The following is a 21250-nucleotide window of genomic DNA, read 5'->3' as shown; positions in this document are numbered from 1 at the left end:
CTGGGTTGCAGCTAGCTGCACAGATCAGGGGCAGTTGCATCCCTGTGAGATAAAAGCTGGCCAGCCAGCTCCGGGGTATGAAAGCAAAGCACTTTCGAGATACCCAGCCTGGAGCCCTGAGATCGCTGGTGGTTTTTAAAGCCATTGTCAGCACGCAGTGTGAGGGCAACTTCCAAGCCAACTTTTTCACTTTGTTGTAGTGACACCTGGTGTTGTAAGGGAGCTTTATCGAGAGAGAAACGTGAGAACGTCGGTATAAGCAGCACCAGAAAGGCTTTGCATCTTTCCTCACCCATTCTCCATACATCACTGGCAAGCAAATGTGCTGATTTTTGAGCACAAGGGTTTTTTCAGCACTGTTTTCTTTGTTCCACATTTATTAAATGAAAAAAAAAAAGAGCTAACTTATTTTCTCTTTTTTTAGATTCTTAGTCTACATGAGATCATACCTCTCATTTGTACGTTGTGGGCAGAAGTCACGTGGTGGGCAGCAAAATCAAATGGGTAAGGCATAGGGGTAGGAAGTAAATGTTTTGGGTTCTGCTGCTAGTCTCTTGCTGACCTTGTAGCTCCTGTGACCTCCTGCATCTATCCTAATTGATTTATGCAGTACAGTCCGGAACAGCAACTGCCACACAGATTTGGGACCCTTATCTATAATGGACTAGCAAAGCACTCCTGTAAATAAAAACACACATATAAAATAGACCCAGCCCTCAGTCAAAACGAGTGAAACATGAAGTCCATCTTGATGCTAAATCAGTTAGGGAAGATATATTTAACCACCAATATAGTTTACTCAAGATCAGTAAATCAAGCTCCCTTGTAACACTACTTACCTTTAGGAAGGAGCAAAGCAGTTCCAGCTGCAGAATAACACGACTCAGCGGTGGTGGTGGTGTTAAAACAGTAGCTTTGTGCAGAACAGAGCTATGCTCAGTAGTGTAACTAATGGTAAATATAGCTTTAATATTAAAAAAAGAGCATGAAAAAACTCATAAAATTACAGAGGTAAAGTAGTGATAACTCTGTATTTTGTCACTGTGAAGGTCTAGTTTCATTTCCAGGAACAGGGACTCTTTATCTGAATTATTCGTGTTAGGTAATTTCCATTTAGGCTCCAGGAGAACAAGTACATTACAGAATAGTTACTGTCTATTACAAAGTTTTATTTAAGTTGCTGTCATTTTCACCTAAAATTAAGAGAAGTCAAACAGCAACAAGGTATTTCATTCCTTGGAGCCTGCTTGCAATCTCATTTAACGTGCTAGAGGGCAATAAACGCTAACTTGTTGTCAGGCTAATTATGGTAAAGTTGTAGGTTTATTATTTGGATTAATTTCCATGCACTTTACAGTGACAGCTGGAGATGGTGAAGATGAAGAGAGGCAGTTGCAGGCTGTGTGAACCTCTGTATTTCCATCCACACATATTCGGTGCTGTGTTTATTTCAGTTAGAAGCTTTTTCTTCTTTTTTTTTTTTTTTCCCCCCTCTAAATGGCATTTTGGACAGACCTGGCTTGGGCACCCTGCCTGACACCCTCAGATATTTGGCAGAGATCCTTCTCTCCATTTAAAGACTAGCAGCATATACATTACCCTTCCTTTTGAGCCACACACTGTGTTCTCATTAATGGCAAGCAAAAGGTCTCTGCTCGGTAGGGGAACAATGCTCACTTTTAATTCCAGCCTCTATAGTAGAGAGCGGTCTGGACTGCCACATGCTTGGAGTGGTGGGGGCCAAGAATACCCAACAGGACACATTTCTGAAGTGCACTGGGTGAGCGCCACAGTCCTTTTCTTGTCACAACCAGTCAGCTGCTAATGTGATTTTTTGAAGTAATGTAGACAGCCATCATCTTTGTTTGGTCTCCACAGACCTCAGAGAGAAGTTCAGCCATGGGGATGTGAAAGGAGCAACTAGTTGATTATGGTGATCCAAAATGTAATTCTTTCTTGATGTGGAGAGATCATAATGTCAGTACTACTTATACCCAAGCTAATACAAAAACTGGAAAGAGCAGAAAACTTTCTGTTGAAACACAGTAAAAACAATAGCTCTGAAGTTCCAGTCACTGCATAGTTTTGAGATGGCTTAATCTTTCATGTAACACTTTCCTAAAATAGGAAGATTTTGGCACAACAGCATCAGTCTTGCTAGACATTTATGCAGAATTCTTTATGGTCTTTGCAGAGCATAGGATTACAGTTTTATAACATAAAGAACACATTATATGTTTTCTCCTAATAATGCAGGTACAAGATTGTTCCATTCTGGGAGGTTCCATCACTAATTTATTATAAGAGAGACTGAGCCATTACTGAAGAGTTATTATACTTTGACCATGAGATATTAGCCATTCCCAGAGAAAAACTTTTTAGATCTTTGTCATGTAAACAATAGTAAATCTGCTGTTGCTGAAAGAATAGAGGTAGTCTGGGTTTATGGGGTTTATTTTTCCTTGGAAATGGATGGTTTGGGGTTATTCTGCATTTCTCTACTGTAACAAAAAATATTGTAGGGCCTTTTTATCCTTTTCCCCAAGACCTGTGGCTTCATTTCATTTCATATACATCTCACAAACAACACTACATCGCAACAAGCAGTCTGTTTCACGGTTCTGGCACCAACTCTGTTGCTGTTACTGGGGATAACTCAGTCTATTGCTGCTGTCAGTCAGAGGCTGTATCAGCTCTCATTCAAGCTAGCAACTTCTACAGGTCTACAGTGCAGAACCACACTGTGGGACAAAGATATAGAAAATAACCCTAAAAGGAACCGAATAGTCAGGAGATGAAGTCTAAGATTTAAAAAAAAAAAAAAAAAAAGTTACACATGTAGTTTGCAATTACTTATTTAATAAATGCTACAAGTTTCACTGCTGCTACATATAATAATATGTAAACTATGGATACTCTTTACAGATTCTTTTTACAGTTATGTCAAGTGCAAGGACCATAGCTGTGACAAACTTGAGACTCAGAAATGCAAGCTGTCCTAAAAAGAGAGATTTCAGGTGAATGCTGCCATTCAGGAACATGCATAATCCATATATTTTTTGTACAAAAACATGGTCTTCTGTGTTGCAGTTTTAGGAAAAATATTAAAATATTTGGTACTGCTTTCAAAGCACTTTTTGTTATGAGACTACACTAGACCCTTGTAACTTGGGTTTCTAAAGATATATCAAAGGCAAATAAAAGTACAGATGCTACACACAGCTGAAACTCAGGTCAAATCTTAATGTGCTGGACGTGGTTGGTCTTCAGCCTGTTTTCAGACCCTCAAATTCAAGCTTCTTATTGATGACTGAATTATAAGTCCTATGCCTATTATTACAAATAGTTGTTTCCTCACTGACTTCAGCAGGAAAGTATTTCATTTCTAGTCTGTTACAGGTGATTTGTCTGAGAACGTTTTATCAGTTCCTAGACAGATCTACCTCACTTCAAATAATAGTGTGCTTTCAACTGTTTTGAGGTTTAGGAATCCTACCTTACGTTCTCACAGTATGTGATGACAGCATGTATGCAGAGCACATACTTTCTTTTTCGTGTACAGTTTTGTCTTTTAACAGCTTTCAGATAAAATGTAGGCAGAAGAATGAAGTGAAACAGATGCCGACAGTGTGCATGGCCAGCTCCCTAAACATCTGATTATTAAGAATGTGTCTCCATGCTACTCGCAAACCTTTCCTCATGAACTCTGTAAGTCAGCCTGATGCTTCCTATAAGCAGAGGTAATATTGCATTTTCTGCCAACATTCGTTTACTTGTAAGAACTCCTGAACAAAGAAAACACATATAATTGTAGGGCAAGAGGGTTACAAGGTGGATCACATTTGATTACCTGCTATATTTTCCTCTATTTTCCTTGCTAATGCTATGCTTTGCATCTCAGTATCCAAGTACATGCCCATTATAGGGAGAAAACAAGCCATCCTTTTCCTAATTAACCACTAGGTTATGAACTTTCAGAGGCTGGTATTATTTTAGTACTTTAGAGGAATACAGATTCATCAGTAGCCAAGCCAAGAATAGAAGAGCCTAGCCCATGCAAAACTAGAAGTAAATCATTGGGCAATGCTTTTTGTATTGCCTGATACTTCAAAACATTTGATGATAGGATGTCTCAGAGATGCCTGCGAACTTTGGCAGAGAAGATTGTTGAGGAGTTATGCTAGGAGGCAGCACTGTGTCCATACTGAACTCTCCTCATACTGCAGTGAATCCAGATTGTCCTAAGAAATCCTTATATATGGGAATTTGGTTTTCCGGAAACATGTACAAGTCAGCAATGACAAGTTCTGACAGCTCAAGCCTATGATAAGCATTTCCCCTTGTGAAGTTAGAATCATCTTGCATGCCTGCTGACAGTCCATTATCTAATTACTGTCAGGGTTCAGTCACGCTAAATGAGAATTAGTAACATTCCTAAGGACAATCAGTTAACAGGAATCCAACTGTGTCAGCAGCATCACTGCATCTCTTTTATTCTTCAGATGACTAATTATTAACATCTATCATTTTCTTCTTCAGTAATGTATCCAGTAAGGACTCACAAGGTTCAGTTAAATTCCTGAAACTCCCAATCAGTCATCCTAGGTAGATCATTTAAACTCCATCCCAATACCCTGCAGGCATGGTGGTATTATTATTTCCCCTTTTTGAAGTTTACGAACACAAATTCGTTATTCTTTGTGAAAGAAGAGGTAGAAACCTTTCAAAATCTCAATTAAAAACTCTAAATATGCAACTACCCTAAAGATCATCTTAGAAATCTCTTTGATTATTTTTCATCTCCTTCCTTTTTTTTTTATTTTCTCATCTATATAGGATTTTACTGAAAATCAGGGTTTAAAGGCATTCTGTCCCTGCATAATCCTCTGTTCAAAAAGTTCTTCACAAAAAACTCCCTTGAAATTCAGAACTATTACTTAAAAGTCTTAGAAAAATATCTTACTGTAATTCCACATATGTTCTAACTTCACTTGAAATTAAACAAGAAAACTAAAATTGTTCCTTGTATTCGCGGTTAGAGGTGTCTTCAGTAAAACACAAACTCCTTTTCCCTATAATAGCAAATGTGCCCCAACTCCAAGTTAGCAATTTTGCAAGCTGACTCACAACCACCATCGTACACAGTTTTACTTGCAGCAGTCATTTCCAGCAGTATACGTTTTAACAGCAGTTGCAACCAAAGATGGAACGCTTGCCAGAATCAAAGGCTGTCTTCAGAGAGGTTGGACTAATACCAAGTAGCCACCACTGCAGCTGTGCTCACTCACAGCAAAGTTTCATCAACTGTAGTATCACCTCAACTCCAAACAGAGCATTAGTTGTGTGACATGAAGATGCTAACTTCAGAGGACTTTCCCTAACACTTGTGTTTCGTGGTTACACGTTGCCGATCTGCGTGACACTGCTCTTCCCCAGTACAGACAGGTTGTGTCACCACTTTGAGAAGAGAGCCGTTCCCCTTATTTTCTCATTATATAGCTCCTGCCAGTTCCATGACACATTTTCCTGTCACTTCAGGATTTCCTCTCACCTTTGGGCAAAGGGCTAGGCTATTACCTAATTTTTCCAAGTGGAAGAACATTTCCCATACGTATGTCACTTTCAAAAAGCCAAGTTCACTTTTGATGACAGTCATGGTTTCCCCTCCAGAGAGACCCTTTCTGAAGCTAACTCCAGATCACTTATTAACTCCCCTCTACCCCCCTGCCCGGTATCTATCTGCAGTGTGTTGTTCACTCTGTCTTCACCAACGTCAACTGACAGGAAAACGGGCGATGTCACACTAAGTCAGACGTCACTGCTGTCCTGTTGGGAGGACTTACCTGTCAATGCAACATGACCTTCAGACCAATTTCCAGTCATTTCTAAACACACCAGACAACCTCCTTTTCAGCCACTAAGCACCTCCTGGTGTTCTGCAGCTTCATTGACTCTTCCAAGACAAACCATTGCCCTTCTACAAATTTTAAACTTCTGAACTTCTTGGTTTTTATTAGTTGCAGTTAAGTGAAAGAACCAGTATGTACAATCACAAAACTAGTGGTTTAGCTTATAAACAACATGTTTATAGAGTGGGTGGAGAAAGGAGATGGGTTGTTTGGGTCATCAATCCTAGTCCTTTATGACTGCAAACAACTATGTAATAAGCAACCCCAGAAGGAAACAGAATACCACCCAAACACTTCGTAAACTTTAGACTTTGTCTCACTGAAAAGCCACAAAAGTCACAATGCATCATGGGAACAGAGAAGACCAGTAGAATGTTTTCCAATAGTTTACCACTAGTGGTTATCACAAAACACTTAGCAAAAATCTATCTGTGCAAAAGATCTACATGGGACAGAAGAAATAATCTTAGGGAATCAGATTATTCAACAGCAGAAAGGCGGCACGGAAAAGGAAAAACACAGAAAAAAAAACCAAAAAACAAAAAACAACCAACCAAGCAGATTACTAATCCTTAGAGATTAGTACAAAAGCATGTTGTAGATATTAAGATACAAACTTACAAATAGTTTAGAAAAGGTAAAAAGGTGTTTTAAAGTACAATACAAAAGTGAAAGACAAATCTAAATAAATAAAACATAATAAAAGAAAAAGCTTATTCTTAAGGCCTTATGTGTAGTGACAAGCACCTACACAGTTAAGAAAACACACTAAGAGCTCACTGTTTCATGACTGATTACAAGAATTTTGCTGTTGCCCGTTACTGTCATTACTAAATAATAAAGTTGTCTTTTAAATCATAACAGTTTCTAGGCTATGGACTGCTGAATGTCTTAGTACTCTACATCTTGGTAACTAGATTTTCGTTAAGGCTTAGGTCAACTACAGCAGCCACAGGGTGGCTATCTCTACCCAAAGGATAAAGTTTCAGTATTTTTCCCACTGAGGCAGCAGGAAATAATCCCAGAGCTGAAGTCCCTCACAATTCATTTGAAGAAGGTAGTTTGGGAATCAAACTTTTCCGTGCCCACTACTGCAAATCAGGCAGAACACCAAAACAGATGTGTAGCTGTTAATGTGGTAGTATAAACGGCATGGTATCTTGTCACAGGTTAAACCATTTAATTAGTATGAAGTACTTCTTCAGCTTTATTTATAGAGGTAACAGACAATACAGAAGAAATCAAACCATCCTGAATACTGTAAAAGATAGTTACTGCAAATTCAGTTATGTTCTTTGTAGAGCTTAATCTACATTGAATAATCCTTAGAAAGAACTGAAAATCAGGAAGAGAGAAACTACATAAGCATTGCTACACTACACAAGTGTTTTCGTATCAGAGCAAGATCTGCAGTCAAAGGAAAAGAAACTGTGAGACCTGTTATGAGAAATTCTAAAAAGTCTTCAGTTTTTTTCTTTTCAAAACATTGGTAGTAACAAGGTCACAAATTTGTAATGCATGCTTATATATGGTAAGAAAGCATTAACTGCTCATGAACAGCATCAGTGATGGCATTTAGGCCCTCTTTTTTGCCCAGAAAAGAAACAACAGTCGTAAGAGTAATGACTGCTTGGCATTTTGACCCTCTTTGCAAACTCATTGACAAAGTTGCAAGTTCTTCCTTTAGCAAACTATTACAGCTGGTTTAGCTCTTCCTTTTTATGACAAGACTCTGTATTTATTCTAGACTTTCATGTAGCTTTCCAAGTAGCAATACAACAGTTGCGTAATACTGAATTTAGAACAATTACACAAAGAGGCTTTATTCCAGAGAAACAGGAAGTTGTTATATGTATACAAGAAATAACTATGCTTAAAGATTCAATTTCTGAATCTTTTCACAAGAAATTCTGCTCTTAATACAAAAAAATATTTATTTATACAAAACCCCCAAAAAGCATCATAATACACAGTGCCAACATTTATATGCAAGGACCTTAGGTGTCAAATCGGGTTTTCAGAGCAGTTTCAGGCAAACATTGGTTTACCACTTCTGATTGCATATAGTCTCTCATATAAACTCAGCCTTTTAGATGTCTGCCCGTTCAAAATTCATACTTTTAAATCGTTCTTCAAGCACATCAGAATCTTCATCACTGTCTGTACTACTGAAGTTTGTATGAAAAGCCAGCTCATCTTCCAATCCACTGCTCTCTTGGCTATTTTTAGCAGTTACAGTCTCAGTTCTGTCTTGTCCTTTATCAATCCTGCAGAAAGCAAGAGGATGTTATCACCACCCACTTTTGGAATTTATTTTTCTTTTAAACAAGAATGGGGTGGAGGGTAGAATATTCTACTGGGGATGGAAGGGAGCGGGAGGTGGGGAGGAGGAAGAGAGGGACAATAATGTAGAGTTATTTTCACATTGAATAGGAAAGATATAAAAAACAGTGAAGGAAAAAGAGTCTGTGAAGAAAACATATATGTATATGAACAGTTTGACCAACTAAGCAACTCTTGGCCAGTTGTCACAAACTAGTAAATTAATACTCAATATTAATTTGAAGATGCTCAATAAAGAGAAAACTCTAATAAAAGAATAAAAAAACACAAAAGCTTGCTAAATATATTCCTGTAACTGTTCTCAGTATCAGCCCTTGTTTAGCTTTTCTGTTCACTAGTAACTGAATCATCAAATGACAGACAAAATGCAAACAGTAAATTGGCTTATGCATATTTTATGGTGTTCTATACCGAAATCCATTTTGAAGTGCTTTGTTCCTAAGGAAGGTATGCAATTTATCCTTTGGTATTAAAATAAAGTGTCTTAGCCAAGTAAGACTTTTCTTGGCCCAGCCCCACTAATGTCAATAGGCATTTCACCCCTAGTTTCAGCAGAAGAAAGTAAGGGTAATGACTTCTACTGATTCCTGTCAGGATTATTCAGAATATGGCATAAAGTACAACAGTTTCCAAACAAGCTTTATTAAAAGGGGAAGAAACAGTGCAGTACTGAAACTATGTAACCTATGAGCTACTTACGGAATTACTATTTCTTCTTCTTTTCCACATTTAGCACAAACTTCTAGCTTACCAGCACACGGTCGACAAATAATATGGTAAGGATCTTTTACAGTCTTCTGGAGGCACTTCACACTGTGAGAAGAAAGAAAACATGATTCAAAAAATATTTGTGGACACTTATTAACCGTTCTGTGGTCAAAGACAACATAGACATACTCTTCAAAAGAGGAACAACATGTTATAGGCCAGTTTCATATGAAACAACTGGTGTTTTAACAAGCAGCACTATCAAAATTATTGCCTGTCTTCCCTCTCCTTTAACTTTTTCAGGAAGAATTACTAAAACAAGAACTGAAGGATAAACATAAAATCAAGAATTTTTATATTTACATTGACAAAAGAAACCTTTCCATTAATTTCAGTAGGTAGCTTTACTTTAAAAGCTACATAACTTCTTCTGGTTTAACGATAAAAGAAAATAAAAATATGTCATAAAAAGGTGCATGCATTTTACAAATGAAAAGCTTTCAATTCAGACACTACAATGTCTTGCTCTTGAAATTCTGAAGAGTATTTCTATGAACACAAGCCTGCAGGGAACTGTATTCTGAACAAACCCAACCTAATTATGTAGAGGTTTTTGGCTTTCTTTTTCAAGATATGATAAAACTCTGTAGATTAAGTCATTTCTAAAATGCTATGGCTTAACATTTAGCTGACATTTTTAAAGCCTTGTATTTTTGGAGAACAGAACCGAGAACTATATAGCCCATGCAATGCAGCTGTCCTAAAAGTCACTCTTTCTTGGTTCCTCAGGCACTCAAAAAGTTCTCAGGAAAGATTCATCATACAGTTCTGAATAGTGGATTTACAGACTTGGCTAAAACAGGCTGAAGAAAAATATCAAGTGTTTTTGCATGCCTTATAAGGAGCGATGCACTAACTAGCATCTAGTGAAACAGAAGTTTTTACTTTTTCACATCCCATTCTTAAGCACTATCGCCTTCTCCCTACTATCTTCATCTAGGCTCTGCTGAGCTTTCATTATTAAGATGCATGTATCCAATTCATTAAGAAGCTGTAAAATCACAAGAATTGCTGTAGGATACATTTGAAAAAAGCAAAGTCTGAACTGCCTAGTGTTTCTGGTCTTCTCTCTCCCCCAGGAAAAACCTACAGTTAGATGTCACTGGGAATACCTACTTAGCCTGAGGGTTTTTTTTTTTCTTTCTTCTATGTTCAATTGCATTAGCATTAAAAAAATGTCTACAGTTCTTCCCAGCCATGTCACACAAAACAGAGGCACTATCAATGCAAGGTGGATAGACTTTTTTTTAAATAGTTTAATTTGTAAGAATTAAATATTCAAAATAAAAGTAAAGTAGGGATAATTTGGGTTGTACTAACAATCGTAATTTTGAAGATGTTAAAAAACAAAAAATAAGTTGAAGCACAGAGAATTCCTCCATTCCCATCGTCTGTGACATGAAGAACTCCTTTTTTTTCCATATAGTCACATTTTTAGTGTCTATAATGTGTTTACTTCACCTAGAAGCTTCACCCATTGAAAATCTTCATAGTCTTGTCCTTTCAGAACAGCGGCCCACTCAGCCATTGTACAGCTGCAGGCTGGGCTAGAAACCGTTACCTGTAGAGCCAGAACACTCTGCAGCCCAATTGACTTCTTCAAAAATATGACGGAAAACATCACATATTCTGTCATAAGCAGCTGTCCCACAATGCCACTTTTTTCGATTTCCAACGCTTCTCAGATTTACATGCTTTTTTGCCTGCTTTTTTTTGTTTGGGGTTAGGCAGAGAAGAGGCAAAAGAACCAGATCCACTACCACATGATTTAGAATCATAGAATCACAGAATTGTTTAGGTTGGAAAGGACATCATGGAGTCCAACTGTTAACCTAGCACTGCCAAGTCCACCACTAAACCATGTCCCTAAGCACCACATGTACCCATCTTTTAAATACCTGCAGGTGTTATTTGTTACAGCTCATTACTTTTAAACAGGATGCACATAGTCATTTGAGAAAGAGTTAAAAAAAGACAAATTCCAACTTTGTCCATGGTGAATAGAACCCAGAATGTTTACTTTGAGAAGCAGAGAGACTTCTACCTAATAATTTTTTTTTTTTTACATGAAAGGGTGAAATTGTTTACTAAAACCAAAATATTTGTTGCCTATGGTTTCACATTAAAAAGTAAAACTTCTTACAAGAGGGGGATATAGTATGAACAAACATTCCTTCCCTTTTAACCTACTGAAAATCAAAATAAAATACACCATCGTTCAGGGAACTGCACACATACAGAACCTCTCCAAGCAGTTTGTAAGTATTTCAGAAGTATGTAACTGAGAACAACACACAAACACAGAACAAACTATTGTGACAAAGCTGGCTATATCATACACCACAGTCCAGATGTAGTTTCTTTGAGTTCAACGTTTCATTGTTGAAACACTGGCTGTATCTGCAGCCACAGAGGTAAGGACTTCTGCAGCTGAGCAAGTAAGAAGGAAGCAGAGAGTATCCATTTCAGAAAATTAACATATCATGAACCTATAAATTATTTTAAGGTATTTATCACCTTTATTATGTACTTATCGAAAACCACCTAATACAGAACTGTATGCAAACAATGCTAAACATTCAATATTTAGGATTATAGTTTCATATACAAAAAGAGAGAACATGCTAAGAGGTAATGAAATGTATGTATTGCAAACATTTTGTAGGCATTGAGGCCTCAGTAATGCTGAGAACAGTGTTCCTGATGAGTTTTGATATGACACAAAATTAAAGCCTTCCTCTCCTCATTTCTCTACTAATCTTTGTGAACAACAAAAGTTAAGAGATGAGCAGATTCCTCTAGTATTGACTTGCAATGAGGCCTTAGAAAACCGTGTTACAACTGGTTCAGGTTTGACTTTTTGTTCAGGAGGCCACACTGACAGTTTTGGAAGCTTACAGGTCCACAGTTCAAGCATTTTAACAGTGAAGAGGGAAGCAGTTGCTTTTCGACTGTATTTTCTTTTCAAAAGTTTAAGATAAAAGACTAACAAATTAGAAAATCAACATTGCATATATATGTTGTCACTGCAGACTCCAAATCTGAAGAATGTCATATAGTAGCAGCTACTACTTGTGAGTTTCCAAAACTAGAATATTTAAAAAAAAATTCACAAACTACACTATCAGTGATTAACACAAAGTATCTTAACTCACCATTTTTTAGGTTTTGATAGTAGTTTGTACTTGCTGAATTTTACCCGCCACTCCAAGATACCTTTGCAATGCTGACACACTCCATCATGAAGCTTAGCATTTATTTTCTGAATAAGAAAATAAAAATTAGAATAAGAATACATTGAAAATTTTCTACTTTTATGAATATAATCTTCCTTAGAAAGCATTTCCACTCATCAGTGATTAATACAGTATTTAGAAAGATGTTTGTTTGATATTAACGTAAAAGCATTTCATATACATTTACTGCTAGTAACTTTCATCAGTGGAAAGAGTGCTGAGATAGTCTTTTACTTCAAGGTAGTCTTCATTATTATTATAATAATTTTAATATTGTTAATAGTAGTACTTATTTATGTTATTATATTGTTGATAATAGATTACTATAGATATTTTATTATTATTTTTTCATCTATAGAGATTTTACAAAACAGATTTAAGTAGAAATTAGCCCTGAAATATGCATTTTTTATACAAAGACGACAACTCGCAAGGCTTAGCATTTAACTTATTGCTGAAGCTACCATTATACTACATACTTTAAGTAAGTAGTCTCAGGATTTTTTCTCAGATCACAATAAAGTGGAATCCACACATTATTTGCAGTCAAATCATTCAATGTCTCTTTCATCATAAACTTCCTTTATGAAAAAGCAGTATATTTTTGCTCTCAAGTATCTAAGACAAAATCCTTAAAATGGTCATTTAGACTATGGTGTATTTTCAAGACAATGCAAAGTTTACCTTAAGTTCTTCTACAATATTTTATGTTTAGTTTCCTCAGGAATACAAAATGTCAACTGGCCAATACTGTTTGCACAAGAGAAGTTATTCAGAGATGGGAAGTAGTACCAAACCACATTGTTACCTTAAATAACAAGCAACATACACTTGCATGTGCAACGTACTTTTATTTCTTCTCTCTCTGAAAACGTCAGCAGTAACTTTATCTATCATGCGGTTGTGTGTATTCACTCAGAACTTTAAAAGTAGAAATTTCAGAATTAAAAAAAAATGCATATAGCCAAAAAAATTCTATTGTGCCTTTTTTAAAGACAGCTTGAAAATGGCTAGTGTAGCAAAATTACATTATTAACATGGTCTAAAACACATCTATTTCTTAGAATACCTAAAAGTTCATTGGAACAGATTCTGCATTAATCGGGAATAGAGTTTATATTATTCTTCTACAAATAAACTGAAGAGTTATTCTATGCATACAGTAGCTTCTGAAGTAATTTCCTGTTTTTATGATCCGCAAGAGCTTCTTGCTACTCCACAAAGTTCTACCTCAATACACTAGACAAAAGAAAAGGCCAGGTTTTAAAAATACAGTACCTTATTCTATTCCACAAAATGTATGTGGCAGAGGAAATGCTACTTACGAGTGAGACTATACTATGAGACTTGTTTTCCATTGTTTCCATTTTTACTAAACTTCAACCATTCAGTATGAGTTTTCCCATGGCGCAGTTAACAGAAGGTGTGGTGCTTTTTAGCTGGTTCAGTTAAAAGATAGGAAACTTTTTTCCAAATGATCAAATACAGACTTGGCATGTTAAAAAAAAAAAAAGGAAGAAAGAAACAAGGTTTTGCAGAATGCTCGAATACTGAATACAGAAAGCTGTGGTTCTGATGTCAGCCATGCATTATTAATTAAATCCTCCAAGAAACACAAACATTTGGCTAATGTGGAAACTTTCTAAGAGAAGAAAATCATTGGTAAGTTCTCAGCAGATATCTGTTAAAAGGCTGGCAATTCAAACTGCTGTCAGCGCTGACTGTGTCCATTCTTTCAAAATTCATGCAATTTGAAGATAAGCCTTCTTTTCAGTGCTTGACTAGCACAAAGTAAGGCTCCAAGTAGTATAGCCTGAATAAGCTTCTAATAAGCTGAAAATTAGCCTAAACTTTCCAGTTCTTCCCTTCACTCTCCTGATTAGTAATGCAGGAGGGGAGAAAGACACAAACACTGTAGTTTGTATTCCCAGGTGTTCTTTATTCTGATCAACTATTTTTAGTATTGCTAAGGCAGTACCCAATAAACATCAAAAGACAGCAATAGTTTAAGCTGAAGACAGCTGGTCGTCTTTCCAAAGGGAGTCAGCTTCCTTACTGAAAACTGCCTCGTTTCCAATAATACATCCTGACATCATGGCTGGGGACAGGAGCCCTGTTACTAAGTGACGCAGGGACAGGCTCAGCAATGCGTAACACACTTGGAATGCAAGAGGCCACACTCAGGACTGCATGTGGTGTAAACAGTGCAGAAGAACAAAATAGGAACTACTTTCACCTCTCATCTGAAAGAAATCCAAAGTCTGTCAAACAGGAAGCCTATTACAAATTCTGCTAAACATTTGCTATGGAACAAGGAAATATGCATAATTATTACTAATGGAGCTTTATAAAACTCTTCCCCCTCCCAATATGCTCATCATCTGGCTCCAGAATACACAACAATCATACGGTGATTAATTTCTTTTTTTACTTTTTATCAGACAAACTAAAATGCAGATCATCCCAAATTCCAAAGATGCTTTTTCATGCTACTTATAATACAGATCTTTTCATGAAAATACCACCTCATAGCAAGGCCAAGAGACTAGTCATGTGGCATAAAGACTGTATTATTGGGACTTCCTCACCTTTGCTTTGAACAACAAAGCCCTGCATCTTATCTGATGCCCTGATCCCAAAATATGTCCTCCCTCTATCCTAACACATTGTTTCACCACTGAAAAAGGTCTTTAGAAGGTAAGTAACACACAAGAAGCTCTAAAGTAAAGTAAAATAAAGTTAATGTAATTCAATTGCACAGCAACAATCACAATCAACTATCCATATAAAGGCAATGAATCTCTACCAGAGCTGGTCTGTGTATTTAGATTATGTCTACACAGTCACATTTGAACTGTTCCGTTTTCTTGGTATAATCAGTGACACTTCAAATATCCAGTGCAAAGATAAAGAACATCAACCAAAATGCTGCCTAAGAGTCTTACAACACAAAATTAGACAGTAGCTATGAAGATCACATTTATGTGTAACTTAAGATCCTGATCCAGGCATAAAGATGCCTAGACTTTTCAACATAGTCACCTGTAGGACCACAAATCTTACACAGCAACTCAAAGAAACCGCATAGCATGTGCTCAGAAGGCAACAATCGGAAAAAAGACAACAGCTTTTAAGTTCTAATTTCCTCCTTCGAACAGGCACACATACAGCACAGTCTCTTCTTCCCCTTCAGCAATTTCCTGTATTTTTTTACTCAATGTTGGCACCTCAAGTATGGGGTGGGGTAGTTAATCATTGGCTTACCACATCTGAATATGAGAGAAACTATGACTCCACAATTCTTCTACCAGGCTGTTGATTTAGAAAGTCAATAGAGAGTGATGGATTGATGTAAAACAAGCAAGCAGGGAGGTTTACAGAGTTTAACCTTGACTTGTGTTTGCCTTCTAAGTTTATTTTGCTCAGAAAAAAAATGCCTGATATTTAAATGTTACTATTACTAAAACAAGTTGATAATTTACTGTGGTTTTCTACTTTAAATTCAGTATTTCCTTTGACCAAAAAAAAGTGTCATATCAGTTTCAAAAGCAATGAAAACTTGAAGAAGCAAAGCAAGCTGTCTCTAATTAAAGATTTGGACAAGCTGTTTTTTCAGATTTTTGAAATCACCAAAGAACATGTGAGAATAAGCTCTCCCAACAAACTGGAAGGGAAATTTTCCTGGTATCTCGGTTCCCAGTCAGAATGGGGAAGTTATTACTTAAATCAAGAAATCCCTCTGCTGCTTACTTTTCCTATTAATATTCACTTTTTAATATACTTTATATATTGTTTAAACTTTCATATATTTGTATTTTCCTCCTTTTGCCCATTTAATAGCTTACTTTCCTTAGAGGGTACAAAAAAACAACAACCCCACGAAGACCTGAACAAGGTTTGTCAACTTCATTATTCTCTTCCAACTTTTCTACTCAGCTTTTACGCAGGTAGCTGGCTGTCATGCACAAAGAGGTGGTAGTGCTTATGGTTTGAAATGGATTTCTTGGTGTGAGAACTACTTTGACAGGTTAGATTCTGTTTCTGTCACAGAAGTTTCTCTGTTCTTTTTTTTATGCTCATTTCCTTGCTTTAGTCAATAGCTCTTTTCTCTTTTCTTTTGCCACACTTCCCTCCAAGGACAAGTGCAACTCATTCAGTGTTTATAGTATGTCTATATATTCTCCAAAGAAATTATTGTTATGCAATACAGACATACATAAACAGTCTTAAAGTATACAGTCACAAAATATTCCATGTGCATATTATATACACACTGTCAGGTCAACTGCATTAATGAAACAGCATCCTCTGTATGTTCACGTAACCCAATATTAAATCATTTAGCAACCTGCCAAAAGCAGTTCAGAATGTATTTAAGTAAACACACGCACCTACACCTACTAACTTGGCACACAAAATAATCCGTAGGTTAAGCTAGCATTAAAGCCCTCACAAGCAAGAAGTAATGATGGGGTTGCAAAGAAGCCTCGCTGTCTATTTGGAAGTTTCTAATTATGTGTGAACTTATGGGTATTTTGATTTACTCTATTGAAAGCAAACTCCTGCTACTGAGCACACATCAGTGGTCTATTCTGCTGTAAATGAATGCAATGTCAATGCCACCCATAAACTCCCTTGTCAGAAGCACAGGTTATACTGCTTCAGTCAACAAGGCTGAATGCAGCATTTCTGGATAACTACACTTCTCAGAAAAACAAAACTTCACAGGATCTCCAGCTCGTGAGTACAAAGCAGTTAAGAGTAGATCAGTGCAGGCTAACAAATGTGAAACTGCAATAGGAGACACCAGCTTTTCAGGGTTCTAATACATATTTCACAGGCTGAAATCAAGTCCCTCAAAGAGCTTCACTTGCTCATATATTGTATCAGTATTACTTTAAATTCCATTTTCTACACAGATAATTTCTCATCTCTTTCTAAAGAAAAGTATATTTAACATTTTAAGCAAAGCCCTAAAGTCTTCCTTACATCCACACTGGTTACATATGGATGGCTATAAAGCTAGCACTGAAGGCCCTTTCGTATTTTCTTGCTATGGACTTTAAAACAAATGAAATCAAAAGCTTTTTCTAAGCCCAATTCCAAATGGCCATCTTGGAGATCAAGATGTTCTGCTTTTTTCAGATCAGTGACCATGGATCTGAAAACATGCAAGTAACCAGCAAGAGAATGTACACACTTGGAAGGACCAACAATCAACCCCCATCCTCATCCCGACAATGAACTGAACACATACACACACACACACACACACACACACACACGTTCGCTCGCTCTCTCCCCCCCCTCCCCGAATCAGGTTAGAGTCCAGAATAGATGTTATGCTTGCTCCTCTTCTTCCTACATGAAAGGCTATAACCCAGGCCTGAATGCACTTCTGAACCCAGAATAACAGGGGTGGCTACAGAGTAGACTTTAGCCTACCAAGCTACTCTGTGTTGCAGCAAGAACACAAACTAAACAAACTCCAATACTGTTATCTGACAATTCCAACTGGCTACTGGTGTATCTGTATCTCCCCTCTGAGCTTCAAGTCACGATCACTGACTCCGCATTTAAGCTCTGTATTCACCTGTTCTGTTCCTACTGCCTTCCCACAGTCTTGACCAGTGTCTCCACCAAAACAAGTTATTTATCCACACAGCCAGCAGAAGAAGCAGCTGACATAAACACTATGGTAAAGCTGAGGTTCAGAGTTAATAATCTCTGAAATTCAGGTAAACATGGATTACCGTCTGGGGTGTACTTAATGAGACGAAAGAAATGGAGAAACAGATCAGTCATTTGGGTGTAAATATGAATCACTTTGTGGTTTACCATCTTATTACAATGGAGTTCTAAATGTTCTCATTGAATGCTATTTGCTTTCATCTCTAGAACTACTCCAGCTTCCATGTTGACTTATGTAATATACTTTACATAAAATGTATATTCATATAACATAATGTATATTCCTTAGCTCAGTGCCACAAACAGCTGTTCTGGAATATACTATGTAAAGCAAGCACCCATAAACAAATTCCAAGATTCAATAACTAACAGCACAGTGTGTCTTACCCTGTCCTGGCTCTTCCTTCTTCAGTTCATCCTAGGATGAAAGCCTTCCCAGCACTGTTGCAGGCAGTTACCCAAATACAGTAGAGAGGCAGTGTACTTTGCTGCAAGGGCGTTTCATCTCAACTAGCCTATCCCAGAGTAATGCTGTAGTAAAGACTGATCATTAGAAGAAAGACAGATGGATCTTTCAGCATGTTCTGCAAGCAATCAGAGCTGTGGTCTTTAAGATTAGAAAACGGATGCCAAGGTCAGTGTCAGACAGAGAGCACAAAACCTTTCAAAAAACTACAAAACAACTGGATAATGACTGCCAGCAGGGAAAAGTCAAAAGACTATTAGATCAATTTCCTCTGCAGATTCTCCTTCAATGAGAGAAGCAGCAAATAACTACCTCAACTCCACCCACAGTATAACCTGAAGCTACTGTAATTAATATTCAATATTGTTCATGCAGTGCACAAATGCAGCAGGATAAAACTTTTTAAGCTAAAAAGCATTCTGCAGCCTTTCACGATACTATTGCATCAGACAGTGTGTAACAGTAGTCAAAGACAGGCCAAACACCTAAAAAAAAAAAAAAAATTAGCAGTGTTTTACAGGACATCTACCCTCCCTTCAGCAGCTCTGAGCACTCTTCTGATCTACTGAGCTAGCGAGAGGTGGAAAGGAAGAATGCCCCATTCCTGGATTAGCCCCTGTGATCCAATTGCTACTTTTTCTTCCCTTCCCTCATCACACCTTGAACGTCTGTGGCACGTCTGATCATTCAGGACTACGTACAACAGAGATGCAAGACTGTCATCATTCAGCATAGTCTGTATCTAAACTATGACATCAATCACCACTTAGTCTTTGTTAGTCTAACTTCTTTTCAAATTTCTCAAATAGCAGAATCAGGCCTAGTCATCATTATAAAGACCCCTGTGTATCCCTTAGCACTAGAATTTGTACGTGACAGCGCACCAAAAGAAAAATGCATCCTTTCCCTTTACCACACACTATCTAACCCCGTAAGAGGGAGCACCTTCTTCAAGAAGCTTGTTCCCTGTGTTCAGCCACCTCCATGAACTGGCAGGCACAGAGAGAAAAGAAATCATTCGCTTGAAACAGAAAGGAAGAAGATACAGTCCCATATCACAGTTAATGCCCACAGTGAATCTTGGCTACATTCATAAGCTTTTAAAAAATATTTTATTTATTTGAATGCATGGTACTGTGCAGCCAGTTCTACACAATATAAAATATGAAAAAAGGGAAGAAAAACAGCCATGTGTGTATTAGAATGATTACTTCAGCTACAAAAATGATGTCAGAACTCAGTTTCTCTTTGACAACTTTTCTGATAGACCAACTCTCTAGGATATTTTTGTGTGTGTATGTGTGTAGAGGCCAGACAGGAAAATACGCTCCTATCAGGGATCATGCAGTGACTCACACAACAAATAACACTAGCACTGCTTAGAGTCCCAGGAAAGCAGCCTGTTCAACTTGCATAACCAGTCCTACAACACCTGAAAAAAAACCCACCAAAACTACAACACCCCCCCCCCGCCAAACCTCCCTCTTTGGTGCCATTTCTTTAACGTACTATTTTCTTCCCCTCCTCTCAGTTCTCTTTGACAACCCAGTCAGGTTCAGTTAAAGGGATATTGACCTAACAGCAATAGCACCAGATAAGCCTCTTCGAGAATGCTCATCTTGTTTTTTGTTTTATTAATCTCTTGCAGTTTAGCTTGTAAGACAAAACACCCCATTTTTGTGCTCTTATGGCTCAGGCACACTGCTTGGTCTTCATCCTCTCCAACACTGCTATTATGTCACCGCAACTACATCCATAGAGCATGTTCCAAGAATATATGGTAAACCATTACCTTCTCCTTGCTTAGAAACAAAAAAAGACAACAATGGTGTTTTGCAACAATAGCGTGAAAATATCAAACCATGATAATGTCTGTAGCAGAAGCACTGATAAAGCAGCTAAAGACACCTTTCTATGTAACTACTTGGAAAAGCCCCTTAAGTTTTTTTTAAAGCCTTAAAGCAAACACGAGTCATTTTTAAGTACGCACAGTGAAACGACATTTATATGGACGATGGGGGGAGTTCAAAATAAATTCTCAAAATGCTAAGGTGTCTGAAGTTAAGACCACATAGTCACAAACTCTGAGAAGAGCAAACACCTTTCAAGAAGTCACATGGGTAACACTGCAGGGAACGTTACCTACTGCACTCACTGCACAAAAGGAAATGCTCTATTTCAGTCTTCCTCTTATTAATTCTTGGCTTAACAAGGGCCTTTCATGTCATGAGTATGATTCAAGTACCACACAATGTATTTGCTACACCATGCATTGCAACGGCCTAAGACGGGGGGCCAGGCGACAGCTCACCGAAATGGCTCGTTAGGGATTACTCCCTTGACACCGCAGCGAACCCTTCGGCCAGGCCCGGGCCAAAGGTTTCTCCACCGCTAAATCGAAGGGATTTTCGGCTCCCGCTGCCCTATGCCTTCGCCTGCGATCCTGAAGCTCTTCAAGACCTCCCGCCAGAATGCCGCTCAGGGACGGGCCGTCGCTCCAAAGGCTCCCGTGCGAACAGCAGGCCGCAGAGGCTCCTGTTGGCGCTGTCGGCACCAAACGCCCTGCCGCCGCGCCTCCCCGCCCGCTGGCGACGCAGCCAGCCCAGCGCCCTGCCGGGAGGGGAGAGGAGGGGCCGGTGGCGGGGCGGCCCCGCCGCTTACCTTGCGCCGGGCGCTGGTGTCGTACTTGTCGTTCCTGAAGGCGCGCGCGTTCTGGTAGCGCTGGGGCCGCGTGCGCGACACGTTTCCCCTCTCCGAGCTCATCCCCCGGGCAACCGACACCGCCGGCGACACCTGCCCCGGAACCGCTCCGCGCCCCCGGCCCCGCCCCCGGCCCC

The 21250-nt window shown here is 38.3% G+C and overlaps 1 protein-coding gene across 1 annotated transcript; it reads right to left on the bottom strand.

The window, feature by feature from the left end:
- Positions 1–3050: 3050 nt before the first annotated feature.
- On the bottom strand, positions 3051–21221 carry CUNH9orf85 (chromosome unknown C9orf85 homolog). Its single transcript, XM_087741489.1, has 4 exons — positions 21075–21221; positions 12176–12282; positions 8952–9065; positions 3051–8176 (listed from the first exon to the last, which is right to left on the bottom strand). Exons 1-4 carry the CDS (start codon positions 21174–21176, stop codon positions 7999–8001), a joined length of 501 nt encoding a protein of 166 aa, XP_087597615.1. The 5' UTR covers positions 21177–21221; the 3' UTR covers positions 3051–7998.
- Positions 21222–21250: the final 29 nt, after the last annotated feature.

The sequence above is a fragment of the Nipponia nippon genome, unplaced genomic scaffold, assembly GCF_047370975.1.
Source record: "Nipponia nippon isolate SJK-2023a ecotype South Korea unplaced genomic scaffold, ASM4737097v1 scaffold_8, whole genome shotgun sequence".
Taxonomy (NCBI): domain Eukaryota; kingdom Metazoa; phylum Chordata; class Aves; order Pelecaniformes; family Threskiornithidae; genus Nipponia; species Nipponia nippon.
Note: the sequence above shows the minus strand (reverse complement) of the source record. Positions and strands in the feature narration are given on the sequence as shown.

Coding starts and splice junctions, on each gene's coding strand:
- CUNH9orf85 (XM_087741489.1), bottom strand. CDS start 21,176: ATGAGCTCGGAGAGGGGAAACGTGTCGCGCACGCGGCCCCAGCGCTAC. Junction 12,283..21,074: donor ACACCAGCGCCCGGCGCAAG/GTAAGCGGCGGG, acceptor TTTCTTATTCAG/AAAATAAATGCTAAGCTTCA. Junction 9,066..12,175: donor CTATCAAAACCTAAAAAATG/GTGAGTTAAGAT, acceptor TTCTTCTCACAG/TGTGAAGTGCCTCCAGAAGA.